The sequence below is a fragment of the Protopterus annectens genome, chromosome 8.part0 (genome assembly GCF_019279795.1).
Source record: "Protopterus annectens isolate FY-2018-M chromosome 8.part0, PAN1.0, whole genome shotgun sequence".
NCBI lineage: Eukaryota > Metazoa > Chordata > Ceratodontiformes > Protopteridae > Protopterus > Protopterus annectens.
The window spans coordinates 1,446,304,082-1,446,320,225 of NC_056741.1; the positions used below are offsets into that span (position 1 = coordinate 1,446,304,082).

Here is a 16,144-nt window from a genome sequence, read left to right on the forward strand (position 1 = left end):
CTTCGGAATACTTGAAAAAAGATCTGTCACATCTATGGTGACAAAAATGAGTCCCTTATTCCAAATTTGGGGGGTAAGTGAACTCAGAAACACCCAAGAATCCTTAATCAAATGTGGTACATTGTTGTAAACCGGCTTGACCCATCTATCTATTGCTACTCCTATGGGGAAGGTTTTAGATTTACTTCCCGATATAATGGGTCTAAATGGGGGTTTCTGTAAGTTTTTATGTATTTTTGGGATACCTACAATGGTGGCTAAAGTAGGGTATCCCACTTTCAAAAATTGATAAGTCTCTTCAGTTATTCTGTGATCAATATAATATTCTTCTAAGGCAAGTTCTATACGTTTGTATCCAATATTTATTTCATTCAGAGAAATGGCTGCATATTTACCAGATTCATATAAAATGTCATATATTTCTTTAATGTAGTCAAATTTGTTGAAAACGACTACACCTCCCCCTTTGTCGGGTTTCATGACCCTCACTTGTTGATTATTACTCAAAGAGGCTGAGGGTTTTACTCCCAAACAAGTGTTCAAAGGTTGTCATTCCTTTCTTTACATTTCTTTTTGTTAATCCTATCTGTTCTATAAAAACTGTAGATGTCTTGACTGACCATCTTTTCAAAACTTCCTATAACCAGATTATTGATGGGTATATAGGTGCTCTTCTTTTTAAGAATATAGCTGTTCCCTTTATTAGCAATGTCCCTATAGTTTTGGTCAATTTCATTGTTCTCAAACTGAATGGCTAAATTCAATCTACGACAAAATAGTTTGAGTTCAGTGATAGTATCAACTAAATTAAATTTCATAGTAGGTATAAATTTCATCCCCTTAGAAAATAATTTGTAAAAATCTTCAGGTATGTCAAAATTTGTATAATTGAATATATTAAGGACAAGTTAGCCGAAAAGGAGAGTAAATGGCAAATGTTTACGGATGCAGTGAGGTCACCAGGGATAAATGATTTCATCAGTATTAAGCCTTTTTTAAGTCTAGCATAGTTTTTCACAACCCCACATTAGGAATCCCTATATTATATGTTTATTATACTACTTTTTATACCATGTTTTTGTTTTTTAAAAATATGATGAATTCTTAGGTGTGATATTTATGCTAGAATTCATATTATGTGTGTGTTTTATAACGCTATTTTAGCAGGTGTATGTGGTTTTGCATTTTTACAATTAACAATCAATATAAATTAAAATTAAATTTATAGATTATACATTGAATTACAATACATATCATGTAAAATGCTAGGGAAGTTTTACTTAGTTTTATTTTCTTTAATTCAATATGACCAGTGTGTCTTTAAATTTCAATTGAAACAAAGGTTTTTGGCGCCAAATTGGAATATATAAGTGAAGCAGGGGAATAAAATGGTGGTTCTGAAGAAATCTGTGATTGACAGATGAAAGCGCTCAACCATTGTTCATTTGAAACTGTTTTCACTTCTTATTATTGTACCATCGAGGAATTATATATTAAATGGTGAAAGTGTGACCTGTTCCAGCTGAGATATCGTTTGTGCCGTCCTGTACCTATATAAGAATTACGTTGTTGCTTCTTTTTTGGAATACATGCTGAACTGTTAAAAACAAGCCTGGAACGAGTTGCTGAGAGAGGTGAAACATTAAAGCCAGTCATGGATGGCTTGAAAACTTTAAAAAGAGAAGTGGCACACATAGTGTGGTGTGACATGGAGAGGCCATACATAGTGTGGTGCAACAGGGAGAGGCCATACATAGTGCGGTGCGACATGGAGAGGCCATACATGGTGTGGTGCGACATGAAAAGGCCATACATGGTGTGGTGCAACATGGAGAGGCCATACATAGTGTGGTGCAACATGGAGAGGTCATACATATTGTGGTGTTACATGGAGAGGCAGCCAGTGCCAACAAAGAAGCTGGCGATGAATTTGTTCAGGAGTTTAAGAAGTACATAGAGGCTGAGGGTTTTACTCCCAAACAAGTGTTCAAATGTGATGAGACAGGCTCGTTCTGGAAAAAATGCCCTGCAGGACCTACATCACTCGAGAGAAGGAGGCATTACCATGGCACAAGTGAATGAAGGACAGGCTAACTCTGTTGTTGTGTGGGAATGCAAGTGGAGATTTAAAACTTAAGTCCCTGCTAGTCTACTACAGTGAAAACCAGTGAGTTTTCAAGAAAAATAATGTGATAAAAAGCAAGTTACATGGGATGCGGAGGGCTAATAGTAAAGCTTGGGTCACCAGGTATTTCTTCATGGAGTGGATGAATGAAGTGTTTGCCCATTTGAGAAAAAAATATTTACTGGAGAAAGATTTGACTGAAGGCTCTGGCTGTTTTGGACAATGCTCTTGCTCACCCTCCAGGCTTGGAGGACAACTTGTTGGAGGAGTTTAACTTCATTGCTGTGAGGTTCTTGCCCCCAACACAACTCCTTTGATCCAGCCCATGGACCAGAAATTCACCTCTACTTTTAAAAAACTGTACACAAAGGCACTTTTCCAGAGGTGCTTTGAAGTGACCTCAGCTACAAAGTTGACCTTGAGAGAATTCTAGAAAAAACATTTTGATATCCTTCACTGCCTAAATCTTACTGACTGGAGCAATCCATGCGCCTGGAGGTCAATGCTGATGATTTGCTGGAGTTAGCTGAGGAGCATAAAGAAGAGCTCAGCATGGAGGAACTGTACGAGCTTCAGATGGTGCAACAACAGATAGTGGCTGAGAAACCGTCTTCAGGTGATGAGGAGGTGAGGGAGGATTTCCCCAATTCGTTAATCAAGGAACTCTGTGCAAAATGGGTGGAAGTGCAAAATTTTGTGGAAAAATATCAGCCCAACAAAGCTCTAACAATTTGCAATGTTAATTTGTTCAGTGACCAAACAATATCCCATTTTAGTGACGCCTTGAAACACAGGCAAAAACAAGCATCATTGGATAGGTTTCCAGTGAAAATTAAACCTGGTGAGTCTCAGGCAGGGTTCAGTGGTGATAAGAGACAGAAAACAAAAGAGAAAAATCCCCCTGAAGGGCAGTTGGATGAAGGTTTTATGAAAGGGGACTCTCCTTCCAAACAATAACATCTCTCCTCCTCACCATCTTCCTCACTACCATCCCTTTAGGGCATCAGAGTTATATAAACTTAAGATTTAAAGTTGTACTGTTTATTAGTGAACTTATATTGTACTGTTTATTAGTGAAGTTATACTGTTTATTAGTAAAATAAAACTCCATTAATACATGCAATGCCTTATAAAATGTGGATTTTCTGGGGGTCTGAAACAGATTAATTCAATTTACATTATTCCTTATGAAAATAATTTGCTTGGTACTCATTGTTTTTGCCAATCAATGTGCTTTCTGGAATGCATTAACAACAAGTACCAAGGTACCACTGTATATGTGCTTCTTACTATGCAGGCATAATTAACATCCTGCAACAATTTTTACACAGGTAACCAAGTGTGTGTCTCTTAGAAATCAAAGTAATCCAAAAGTAAAACAGGCTTCACAGTATGCAGGGTTAGAGGCTATGTTCACTTAAGCAACTATGTATTAACTGTTAAAAATTGTATACAACTGGGTAGGGCTGCCAGTGTAACCTTAATTTAGTCATAGATGCCTCACAGTACAGGGCGTGACAGGTTGTGTTCACTTAAGTGACTAGGTGTTAACTGTTACCAGCTGGCTATAACTGGTAACAATCCCTCTCACACACAAAAAAGGTTTACTTAAAGGCAATTTATTTGCCTAGCACAAATAGTTTCTGGAAGACAGACTTTCGATAATGAAAGAAAAAAGCATTAAAATATCTTTATTTCTAGAGGATATTCACAAAAATGATTTATACTATGAGCAGTGAGGGTTCAGAAAAATGGGAAAAAGAATGCAAGCCACTTCTAGGATTAGGATTAACTGGTGGAGAATGATCACAAAACATGACAGCAAAACATATATTGGATTCTATACCATGAAAGAGCATTCATGTTTCAATACAATTCCAACTCCCGGGCTATCAAAAAGATTATTCAAGACAACGGGAGCATTTATATTCGAGTGAGGGAATTTTTAAAAAGGTGGTTGAACAACCTAATTTTATTTTCAAAACTGGTAGATGATGCCACACTATGAACAAAAGATGACCGACTTTAATAATTGGCTTAGTTTCTGGCGTCATTCTAAGGGGGTGCCATATTTGTCAGCATGGAAGCAGATGGTCAACAGACCATGCTGTTTTGGCATGGATGGTCTGCACCCAGGGTTGCCAGATGTCCCTATTTTGGCGGAACTGTCCCGAGATCAGCAACCTGATCCCAAGTCCCGCACTGCCAGTTTAAATCCCGGGCAGCCTCTGCTTTGTTTTTTTTTTTTTTTTTGATTGGCCCGTATACCGGCATACGGGCCAATCAGAAATCGCTAAACACAGAGCTTCTTGTGTTTAATGCGGAACATTGCAGTTCTGCATTAAACAGAAGTAGCTCCATGTTTAGCGATTTTTGATTGGCCAATATACCGGTATACGGGCCAATCAAAAAATCGCAAAACAGAGCTACTTCTGTTTAATGCGGAACTGCAATGTTTAGCATTAAACAGAAGCAGCTCTTTGCTTATTTATTTTTGATTGGCCCGGTCCAATGAAATAAAAAATAAACAAAGAGCTACTTTTGTTTAATGCGGAACTCTGATGTTCCGCATTAAAGACCCTGGTGTGGAAGACGTTTTTTTTTTTTAGTCTTCACTTTTGTTTGTGGCCAGTCGGAAATCTGGCAACCCTGTCTGCACCTCTCCTCTCTAGGCTTTCAAATATTAGCTAAAATGTTGTCTTCCTCCATACTGCCTTTTTTAGGTAATGGCACACTGAAAGTACTTCCTACATAGCAAATCAAAACCAAGAAAATCTAAAAGTATTACTACTTAATGTTAGGAGGCTAAACAAAAAACTCCACTCACTAGAATCTCTCTTCACCATAGTGAATACTGATGTCTGACAGTGCAAGGTTATAACGCATTCCACACATTTAGACTAGCTACCACACAGACAGGGACTAAAGGTGGAGGTGTCTCGATTTACATAAAAAATAAATATACCTCAAGGCTGGTCAAAGAGGACAATGCACTTGAGCTGTTTCATGTTCAAATCACCAAAGACAAAATGCAAGACCACTTCCTTGCAAGCTATAGTCCCCATGACCCAGGAAACACATACCATGTATTTAAACTTATTGGAAACACTGACCATCCAATCTAATACCATATTCATGGGTAACTTTAATTACCTTACTATTACATTGTAATTCTACATAACACCAAATGTACAGGCTCAGAGATTCCTGGATTTTGCAAACACAAACTCCCTGGACCAGATTGTCAATACACAAAAAAGGGGTGCAACTATACTGGATCTATTCCCCCACTAATATGGGAGAGTTCTGCACACTCCCTAGTGTAATGTCTTCCCTGTTAAGATCAGACCACAAAATGGTCTCATTTAAAGTAAAAATAAATCCTGGATCCCCCAGCTAAACCTGGAATATTCAGAAACTGCTCTAAGGCTAACTTCCTGCTATTAAGTGATAACCTGGCAAAATTTCAAGCCCCTATAAACAATTAGAACACTGTTATCCATGCAGAACTGCTCACAGAAACCCTATACAAGCATGTTAATAGCTGCAGAGAGGCAGCTGTATCCAGAACGAAGAAGTACAGAACTAACTCATAAAACAAGCCACCCTGTTGGAATCACAAAATCAATAGGTTGTATAACAGAAAGAAGAAAATCATGGCAAAAATTACGAGGTGCAGCACCCAGTGGGATAAAAGCACTCTCATCAAACTAAACAAACAACTCAGAGAACAAATAAAGTCTACCAAAGCCAAATTTGAGGTAAATTTGGCCTCCCATGCCAAGGACAACCACAAGGCAATGCACATATGTGTGCAGAGCTCATTGCAAATGGAGCCACCTATACTGACCCAGAAGATATAGCAAACCTACTGGCGATAAATTCAGCTCCAACTTTAACCCTCTCTCCCCCTCAACCTTTCCTCAGCAAATACCATCAAATATAACTCCCCCCTGCTATCACTAGGGAACAGGTCCTTAATGCTCTAAGGCCAAGAACACTGCATCAATGGGTCCATATAATATCACAGGATGTCTTCTTAATCATATGAAGCATGCCCTATCAGGTCTTCTGGAATTGCTATTTAACTGTAGCCTTCAAACAGGCTTTGTGCCTCATGAATGGAGAACAGCAGCAGTTATCCCTCTGCACAAAGCTGGGCCATCTACAGACCCTGAAAACTACAGACCCATAAGTCTCACTAGTCTTATATGCAAAGTCATGGAAAGAATTATCATGGAAATGATCAATAATGATATAGTAAACCTCCAGACACTGGACCCAACCCAGTTTGGTTTCATCAAGGGGAGGTCATGCCTAGTCAACTCGGTGGACTTCTTTGAGTATGTCGCCAAAGCAACAGATGAGGACAAAATGGTTTACACTCCCAACCTGGCCAAGACATTTGACACAATACCATTGTTGACAGACTCAAGAGGTTAGGTACAAACCCATATGTCACCCAGTGGATAGCCAAATGGCTCAGCGACAGGACCCAGAAAGTTAGACTTGGGGAGTCCACCTCTACAAAGAGGCCAGTCAAAAGTGGAGTCCCTCAGGGATCAGTTTTTGGACCACTCCTTTTTGGCATTTACTTCTCTGAAGTCAAGGCAAATGTCAGTGGTCTCTAGCTGACGAAATTTGCATATGATTGTAAATTAGGAGCAGTCAATGAATCCCACACTGACACAAATGTTCTCCAGGAAGGGCTGACACAGACAAACAATTAGTGTCAGAGCCATGGACCAAAACTAAATATCAAGAAATACATAATAGTGTCCCCAAGGAATTCATCCACCTCTGATAATTATCATGTTGACAGCACACTCCTTAGAGTTGACCCAGTAGTCAGGGACTGAGGGACACACATAAACAGTAATCCAGCCTTTGATCATCACATGTCTACAGTAGTGAGGAATTAATTCTATGTTGTGTGACTTATAAACAAAGGTATGGCATCTAGTTCCAAAGAAGTCAATGTTCCACTGTATTCAGCATTCATCAGACCTATGATTGAGTACAATGCCCCCTTTGGTATGTACCTAACCAGGCATATACAACAATTGGAATGTCTACAGAGGTTCCTCACTAATAAGTAAAATGTCCTATGCAGACTGCCTCAATGTCCTATCCCTGTATTCTGTCTCCAACAGGCTGTTGAGGGGAGATCTATGCCTGGCGTAAAGGGCATTGTCAGACCCCACTGTGATGGACTTTCTGCATATCCACAAAACAAACAGCACCAGAATTACTTGTTCTAAAGACATAAATCTTGCCTGTGATATAAACAGGACCTGCTGGACAGACAGGTAGGTATCCCAGAGACTACCCCATCTCTAGAACAGGCTCCCCATCCATGTGAAGCAGAGTTCCTCCATAACCCAATTCAACTGCAACTTGGACAACTGGTTGGAAAACAAGGAATTCATCCCTGGTGTGGCTATGTCTCTAATGGACAGAGGCAACCTGCAAAATGGTTTATCTCCCAGGCCCCTGCTTGTAAATGTTTCATCTCCCAAGTCCCTGCTTACACTTATTAAGGGTACCAGAACTTGTCAGAGGTTTGGGATGCATGGCTAAGTTTAAAAAGGCCAATGTTGTTGTTAACCTAGTAAACACCTATGAACCTATAAGAATTTCTTCAAGACTTTTAGAAGTATTCCACACCTATTAACAATTTGGGTACTAAGAAATACAAAAGCTGCATCCAGTGTCACTACATGCTATTAGACAATTTTATTACATTGGTAAATTTTAACAAAACTTAGTTCCCCTTATGTTTAGGTAATTGTAGAATTAAGAAGGTTGCATATGTTGCTACATCTAGCACATGTTCAAGTTTTTATATAGGAAAAACAGAAAGGACTTTCATGAAAGGAATTTACAAACACGGTTATGGCATCAGTAAAGGGAATTTAAACAATGGCCTTTGTAAACGCTCATTGGAGTGTTTGAATTTCAAGGACTTTAGTTTTGGGATAGTGGAAAAGGTTATTTCAGAGCCCATGGGGTGGAAACTGGGAAAACAGACTTGAACCTAGGAAATCATTGTGGCAGTTAAGGCTGGATGTCACTGCTTCCCCATGATTTAATGATTCTGTCTATAAAGTTCCAGTTTTAAAAATGCATACTGCAAAACTATGACGTGTGGATACATTTATCTAACTTCTTTTATTTATTATACTTTTATAGTTAAACGTGTTAAATTGTGAATGCTCTTATATTTATTATTCAACAGTTATATTTTTCATATTTAATAAATAAACATGAGAACTTATAAACAATGAAGTTTTGAAAAGGAACTTATTTTACAAAATTATTTTAATCTCATATTTAGTTCCAAGTCTTTAATGCTTTTATTGTGAACATACTTCAATGAACATTTTATAAATGTGTTATGTTGGACTGTCACTTTAAGACTGATGAGGAAGCTAACTTGGCAATGTATAAAAATTTGGTAGGTGGGGTCTATGTTATTTGAAAGTGGACAAATGCTCTACTTATCTTTATCAATAACTTACTGTGTTGGTACAACCTTCTGGACCTGTGGTATACATTCTGAGATGCAGCTCAAGATTTGTTTATACATTTTTTTTTAAACAGCTATACTAAGAGATTTATGTAGGCTGTAGGTCTATCGGCTTCTGCTGTTTTAGGAAATGTGGTGATTATGGTGTCTCTCTTCAAAAGTTTTGAAATATATTTAGCAGACAGTGAAATATTAAATATGTCATTCAGAGATACCACAAGGTGATGGCCTCCTAGTGTGAGCAGGACATATTTGGGAAGAAGTGTGAAGTTGAGCTAAAGGGAATTTTACCAGTTTCATCCATAACTTCCTTTTCGTAATGGCTATGAGCTGTAAATACGGACAATATATGTATTTGTGGAATGGTTCACTTCATGTGGGCATGGTTAACATTTTAAAGGTAGTTTGACTTCTTCGTGGTGGGTTTGTTAAATTATGTTTTACTCCCTAGATGGTCTATGGCTGTATGCCCTTTTGTCCTGGCTGTATATTTTTTTATGTTAAAAGATATTATTGCCAGATATGGTTTTACAGTATTCCAGAAATGCTTTGGGCTATTTATTTGAAAGAGTTGTATTTTTCTTCTGCTGCTGGATTTAACTGTATTAATACCAATTTGTGGAGATTTTTTCAAGGAAAGGTTAATAGTGGTATTTATCAATGTTGTTAGGGTCTTGTTCCTAATCCAGTCATGCTGTGTCCCTGTTTTTTAAAAGCTGTACAGTTTGTGAAGTTAGCCAGGGCACCTTATTAGCTTTAAGGTTTCTACTCTTTAATGGATATAATGTGTTCCGAAAGTGGGAGGGTGCTAATAAATACAGACAGGGCCTTCTTGGGTGCAGAAAAAAGCATACAGTGGAGCTTAATTAGTTTATACCTAGCACTTACACCAGAACATCCTGAGAGCTATCAGAGACTATTCTGGTAGTTAAGTACTTAGTTCGTAGTTTGGGCTTTCAGATTTGCAGGGATTTTTAAACCTTTTCAGGGTGACAAGACAGAAAATAATAGTATGCACAAATATGAAATCATTTTAGCATTATTTGTAACACTAAAAGGCAATGACTCACATTTATGTATAAGTCTATATCTGTATTGGAGTATGCATGTTTACACATGAAGATTCACAGGAATATGTTTTTCTAAAATGTACAAATAATATGAGAGTATAAAGCAAAGCAATATTAAGTGTAGCACTTACATTTTTACAGTTTCCCACCAGAAGTCTAGGATTTTCTTTCCTCCAGTTCCAGGCAGAAGTGCTTTGGGAATACCTTCTAAGTGAGCATACAGACCAGTGGAATCATTCTAAATATGCCATCAAAAAAAAAAAAATAGTAAAACTATAATTTATTTGTAATTGAAAACAATTTCACCAGTTGGCCACTGATATGTCATCATTTAAAAGTCTTCACCTACTATACAACCTGCAAACTAATTTATAATAATGCAAAACTTGCAAAGGTGGGAAACTGTAACAGCCTGTTCTAAAAGATGCAGTGTAAACTATATGCTCAGACACTGTAATATCCAAAAAGAAAAAGAGGTAGAAAATTGTATGATAATTTGTACTGCACTTCCTTTTTAGGCAATACTAATCATGAACAAACAACAAAATGGTGAAGTGGATGGTCTTACCATGGAAAAGGTTACCGAAACACTTATTCAGTAAACACAGATCAGAAAAACAAGTTCTGTTTTTAGGTTCCCAATAAAATACGTTATTTACAGTCTTTTTTTATTTATAGTCTTTATGACAGAAAACCATATCTGTCTCGACAAAACTTCCTGCCTAATTCACTTCTTCCTATATAATCAGCCAGAGGTCTAATCCATGCAAAATCACTTTCTGATAGTGCAGAATGGTGGTACTCCTAGATACAGAGGGCAACATGGAAGCTTCTAGTATGCTGCCATCAGAGTGACTTATTCAACAGTATGAGCTTTGTACAGAAACCTGCCCTAGTTTACTCTTTAGACATTATGTTATGTGCCACTTTGAGTTACAGCAAAATAAGTGAGGTGCATTGGAGAACACACATCAGCTTTCCGCTGAACGTTAAGATAAAGCTTTAAATCTGATGCTAATGCACAGTTTTAAATCCGATGCTAATGCTTCTAGCAAGCATATCAGTGTACAAAGCAGAAACACATTCACCTGGCAAGCTCTGCACTATCCAGTTCTGCAGATCCTGGTGAAACCTGATGAGAGGTAGAAAAAGCTACTGCTGTGAGCCCCATTGAGTAGTGCTAACAGCAGCATACCTCTCAACTGTACAGATTTTTGCAGAATGTCCAGATTTTTTGCCTCATATTTTTGGTCCATTTTTTCATAAAATTGTGTTTTTTTCTGGCAAATTATTGAATGTTGAAGTCAGAAAATAATGACATGGGGGGTGTGGCCAAGGATGAACACAGGATAGCAGCAGATTTCTTCAGCTCCACCAATTTCATTACACTGATAGGAATTAATTACTTAAAAAATTAATTTTTGAAGTAATTTTCTTTCTAAATATGTTTGTTTTATATAGTTCTTGAACTATATCTAAAAAAGAAAGGAAATTTTAACAATATTCCTGTCAGAAATCACTTCGGAAATTTTCCTGTCAGTTTATCAGTCTGAGTTCCAGTAAGACAAATTCTCAAGACTCCAGCATCAAGAAAGAACTTCAGTCTCTGATAACTATAATCCAGCAACTTACTGCTAAGATGGATAAAATGGATACTAATATTGATACCTTCATAGAAAAAACTACAAAACAAATAGACTTGTTACATATAGACCTGCAACAACAGAAGATCCAGATGACAGGCATAGAAGAAGCTGTGAATGACATGGAAAATAGAATCCAAGAAGAGGAAATCAACATTGAGTTTCTGCTGAAACAAAATACACATTTACAAACAAAGCTGGATGACCTGGAAAATAGATCTAGGCACAATAACATTAGGATTTTTGGACTGCTAGAAAATATTGAAGGTAACAATATTACTTCTTTTTTAACAACATGGCTCCCTAAAACTTTAGACTTAACAGAAGCATTCTCTTTTGGTATCGAAAGAGCACATAGATCTATAGCTAATACTAACTCTAACAAAAACTATCCTAGATCAGTTATAGTTAGATTTCTATCATCTTTTGATAAAGAGATGGTTCTTAAATCTGCTTGGGCTAAAGCTCCTGTCAAGATTAATGAGACAACTGTGCGTTTTGACAATGACTATTCTTCCTTGGTAATAGCTAAAAGAAATGTTTTTCTGCCACTAATAAGGGAACTTAAAAAAGCACAGTTTAAAACATACATTCTGTTTCCTGCCAAGCTAAAAATCTTCCTTCCTGATGGTCCTAAAATTTTTGATGACTTAGACTCTGCTTTACTGTTTATCAAAAAAAATAAGATTTTGGATAAAATAGAGGAAATGGAATGGGCTAGTCCTTAATTAAAGAGACTGGCAACTGAAACTTCGTGGAAGACTTCAGAGAAGAAGAAGAGACTAAAAAACAAATGATTTGTTCTATGTTTTTTTTTTTTTTTCTCTCATTTTACTTCATTATTAATCTTTTTAAATATAGTTCCTGCATTTCCAGAAAGCCACAAATATTCTGAAAAAGATTTAATCAAAGTTATTCTCTGTGTGCAAAGAAATGTTTTGTTTCATAACCAGTCAAAATATCTGTGGAACTAATAAGCTATTATTCAATTTGTTTCTCTTTCTGAAAAACAGAAGTGGGGTCAGTAATTTGATACATTTTTTTTTTCTCTTTTTTTCTCCTTTTCTTCTTTTCTTTGTTTAAACAATGACATTCTATTTAGATTATGTAGTGGGTAAAGGGTGGGGGAGGGCAGGGAGAGAAGAGTAATGAAAATATGATAAATGGAATAATAACATATTTATTCCTTGTAAAAAGTTTATATGTTCTTCAAATGCTATTCCTAATTATACTTTCTTGATTATACTGCTTATGCTTGTTTGTAAATAATCTGTCATGCTTTAACTAATAATAATTAGAACTAAATAATAGTAAATAATATGTTTTATTTTTAACTCTATTAATATAAACAGTAAGTAATATTCCATTGTATATACTTCTTATAGCTTTCTCTTACATTTTTTTATTTCTGCTTTACACTCTTATTTTCTACTCTCTTTTTTTTTTTTATTCTTTCTCTTTATTTTTTTTTTCATATTAATATATAGAAATGCTTTTGATCATATAGACACAGTAAATAATAAGATTTGCATAAAAATTGAGTTGGGACAAAAATATTGAGTTTTATTACTTATTAATAACTTTGGGCTTAATTTCACTTACATAGAGTCTGTAATAACCTGTAAAATACATTGCGAAGGTTTTGTCATGTTTAGATGCATTTACACTGCTAAATGAATGTTTGTCACTAGTTTTTAACAAGTTTCCCGCCAAAATGTTAAGGGAGACAATCTGGGATGGGGGCTACCTCATGAACAGTGTCCTCGAGTTGTTTCAAAAGCTTCAACTCTCAGAATTCTCACAGAGAAGCTGAAAGCAGTCAATTTGACCTTTGACCCAGATATCACACTGACACATCACAGATTCAGGAAGAACACTCTACCAGGAAGTAGAACTGATGCAAATGCGACTATGTGAAGGAAAATGAACTCCTTAACATTTAAATGCGAGTTATTTTATATAATTACTTAAATATCTATGTTATAATTCATAAAATATGTCAGTTATAATGATTTTAAATGATGCAGTTTCTTGTAGTAAGTAAATGTCTTATTTTAGAAGGCATAGAAAATGAAACATTTATTCAAGTGTTTTTGAAAATCTACTTGACTGCAGCATACTAATCTGTGTTAAAACTTATGTTCCAAACATATACATTACTATAACTCATTTAATTCATCTGATTGACAAGCATAAATAACTTTATAACTCTATTCTGGAAGAAATTGTCATGTGATATATTTTAAAGCAGTAGTATAGACATACAAAATACAGATGGCTTTTTTACAATAATGCAAGTGTTTCTGAGAATTTGCATAACTATGCAGTATGATTTATAACAATTTCTATAAATATAATATTTTATTCTATTGACAATAATGAGTATGAGTAAAATGCTCATATACAAGCAATTCAAGGGTTTTTTGAAGCTGTTGACTGCATTTACATGACAGAAAATAGATGCATCTTAATATATGTAATGTCTGAACCATATTAGCCAAAGTTTTTGATTTAAATGAATGTTAGAACTTATTTTTACATACTTTGAATAAATTAATATGTAAATATGCCTTCCTTTTTTTTTTTCTCTCTCTTTCTTTCACTCTCTCCCTCTTTCACGTCTTTTATTTCTCTCTCTCCTCTTGGTTCCTAATATCAAGATTATTTGAATGCTATTTGAATACAAGTGTATTATATTACATAGATGTATATAGTAGTATGAATAGTTTTTAAAAAAAAAAAAGTTTATTTTAGTTTATATGATGCTGTTTTATCAAATGTGTAGTCTTGTCTTGCTAGATAATTGAATTGAAAGCTGTTAATTTAAGTTAAATATAACCAGTATTAAATTGATAAGGTGGTAGCTGAGATACTGCTGCTTAGGGTAGGGGATTAACTTGAGTGGTAAATACTACTCTAAGTTGGAGTTTTTAACTCCAGGCTGGATGCAAGGTTTAATCCTTACATTATTTTCACTTGTTCATTGTTATATGTATATAGTTTTGACATCCACAATATATTTTGTACACTCATTGTCACTACAAACAAAATTGAATCCTATACAAAATCCCATAAGAGATTCAATAAATACAGCTATATTTAAAGGTACACCTAAAGGAGGAGATGTAACATTACTTATGTTGTTATTTGTTATTTTGATCATAAGATTCTTAAGTTTTAAAAATGCCAAATGACATCTTTAAAAGGAATTTCCTTAAACATTAATGGATTGAATAATCCGTGTAAAAGGGCAAGCCTAATAAGATACATTAATTTACATAAGGCCAACTTAGTCTTCCTGCAAGAAACCCATCTCTTGAAAAAAGATATTGATAAACTAACCACAAACAAATATACAGTATTGGTTAGTTCAGAGCACACTCAGAAAAAAAGAGGATTGGCTATTTTATGGAATAAAAGTATGCCCATTCCTAAAACCATTAAGTCTTATCAGGATGACAAAGGAATGTTTTGTATGGTTACAATACAAATTAATGGGAAGACTTACACTTTAATTAATGTATATTGGATACCTGGAATTGGTATTAATACAGTGAAACATCATCTTGATAAGATCATATCATTCTCTATAGGAGATATTATTTTAGCTGGTGACTTTAATTGTATACTACATGAAAGTGATACTACCACTATAGGAAAAAGAAGAATTACATCTAATACATCTAATGCAAAACATTTAAATGATTTTGCTAATTCTTATCATTTGAATGATATTAATAATCAGATAGATTCAAAATCATTACCATACACCTTTTTTTCTAACAGATACAAAACTTATTCAAAAATAGATAGGGTCTTTATTTCTAACCAGATGGTAACAGATTTAATTAATTCCAAAATCATTTCATGTCCTATATCTGATCATAATTCAATTGTTTTTGAATTCATGATAAAAAATACTCATAATGTTCAGATCAAAAGGATACCAGCATACTTAACTCAACTAAAAGACTATAAAGAATATATACTTTCAGAAGTAAAACATTTTTTAGACATAAATAATACTCCTGAAGTCTCCATTGTCTATGTGTGGGATGCCTTAAAATCATATCTATATGGACAAAGTACCAGATGGTATAATAGTAAAAGGAAATCTTGGGATAAGGAATTGTTAGATATTCAAAGTAAATTAGACTCTTACAAACATAATAATAAAGAAAATATTATGGACAAGAAAGTTACTGAAGAAATAAACAAACTAAATGAGAAATACAAAGAAATTTTAACTCATAAAGTTAAAATAACTTTAGAGGAATACAAGTTTTTGTCTTATTCAATAAGCCCCAAATACTTACATAGACTTAAAAATAAAACAAAAAGGTTGAATAAACAAAACCATATCAAAGAAATCTTTTCTCTAAGGAAAAAGAAGAATGTTTCTAGTATACCAGAAATACTAGATGAATTTAGAAATCACTTTCACAAAATTAACCATAATAACATTAACATGGAACCTAAAGATAAAATAAAGGAGTTTATAACCACAAACATGAATAAAAGCTTAATAAACAACAGATTAAACTATTGGACAAAAGTATTTCATATACAGAGGTTATTACACAAATAAATAAGCTTAAATCAAACAAAGCACCGGGTAATGATGGTATTATACCAGAGATATATAAAATCCTTTCTAAAAGTACATATTCATTAATACATAAGGTTTTTATTTTGGCCCAAACTGAGTTAATAAACCCCCATCTTGGCAATATACATTTATTTCGCCAATTTTAAAACCTAATAAAGATCCAACTAG

General features: G+C 34.9%; 1 protein-coding gene across 1 annotated transcript in view; it reads right to left on the bottom strand.

Annotated features, from left to right (window-relative positions):
- LOC122809496 overlaps positions 1-16,144 on the bottom strand; it is a 396,891-nt gene that overhangs the window by 343,405 nt on the left and 37,342 nt on the right. Inside the window, exon 2 of the mRNA XM_044081048.1 lies at positions 9,856-9,962. Coding sequence (XP_043936983.1) covers positions 9,856-9,962 — 107 coding nt within the window. The remainder of the gene's footprint in view (positions 1-9,855; positions 9,963-16,144) is intronic.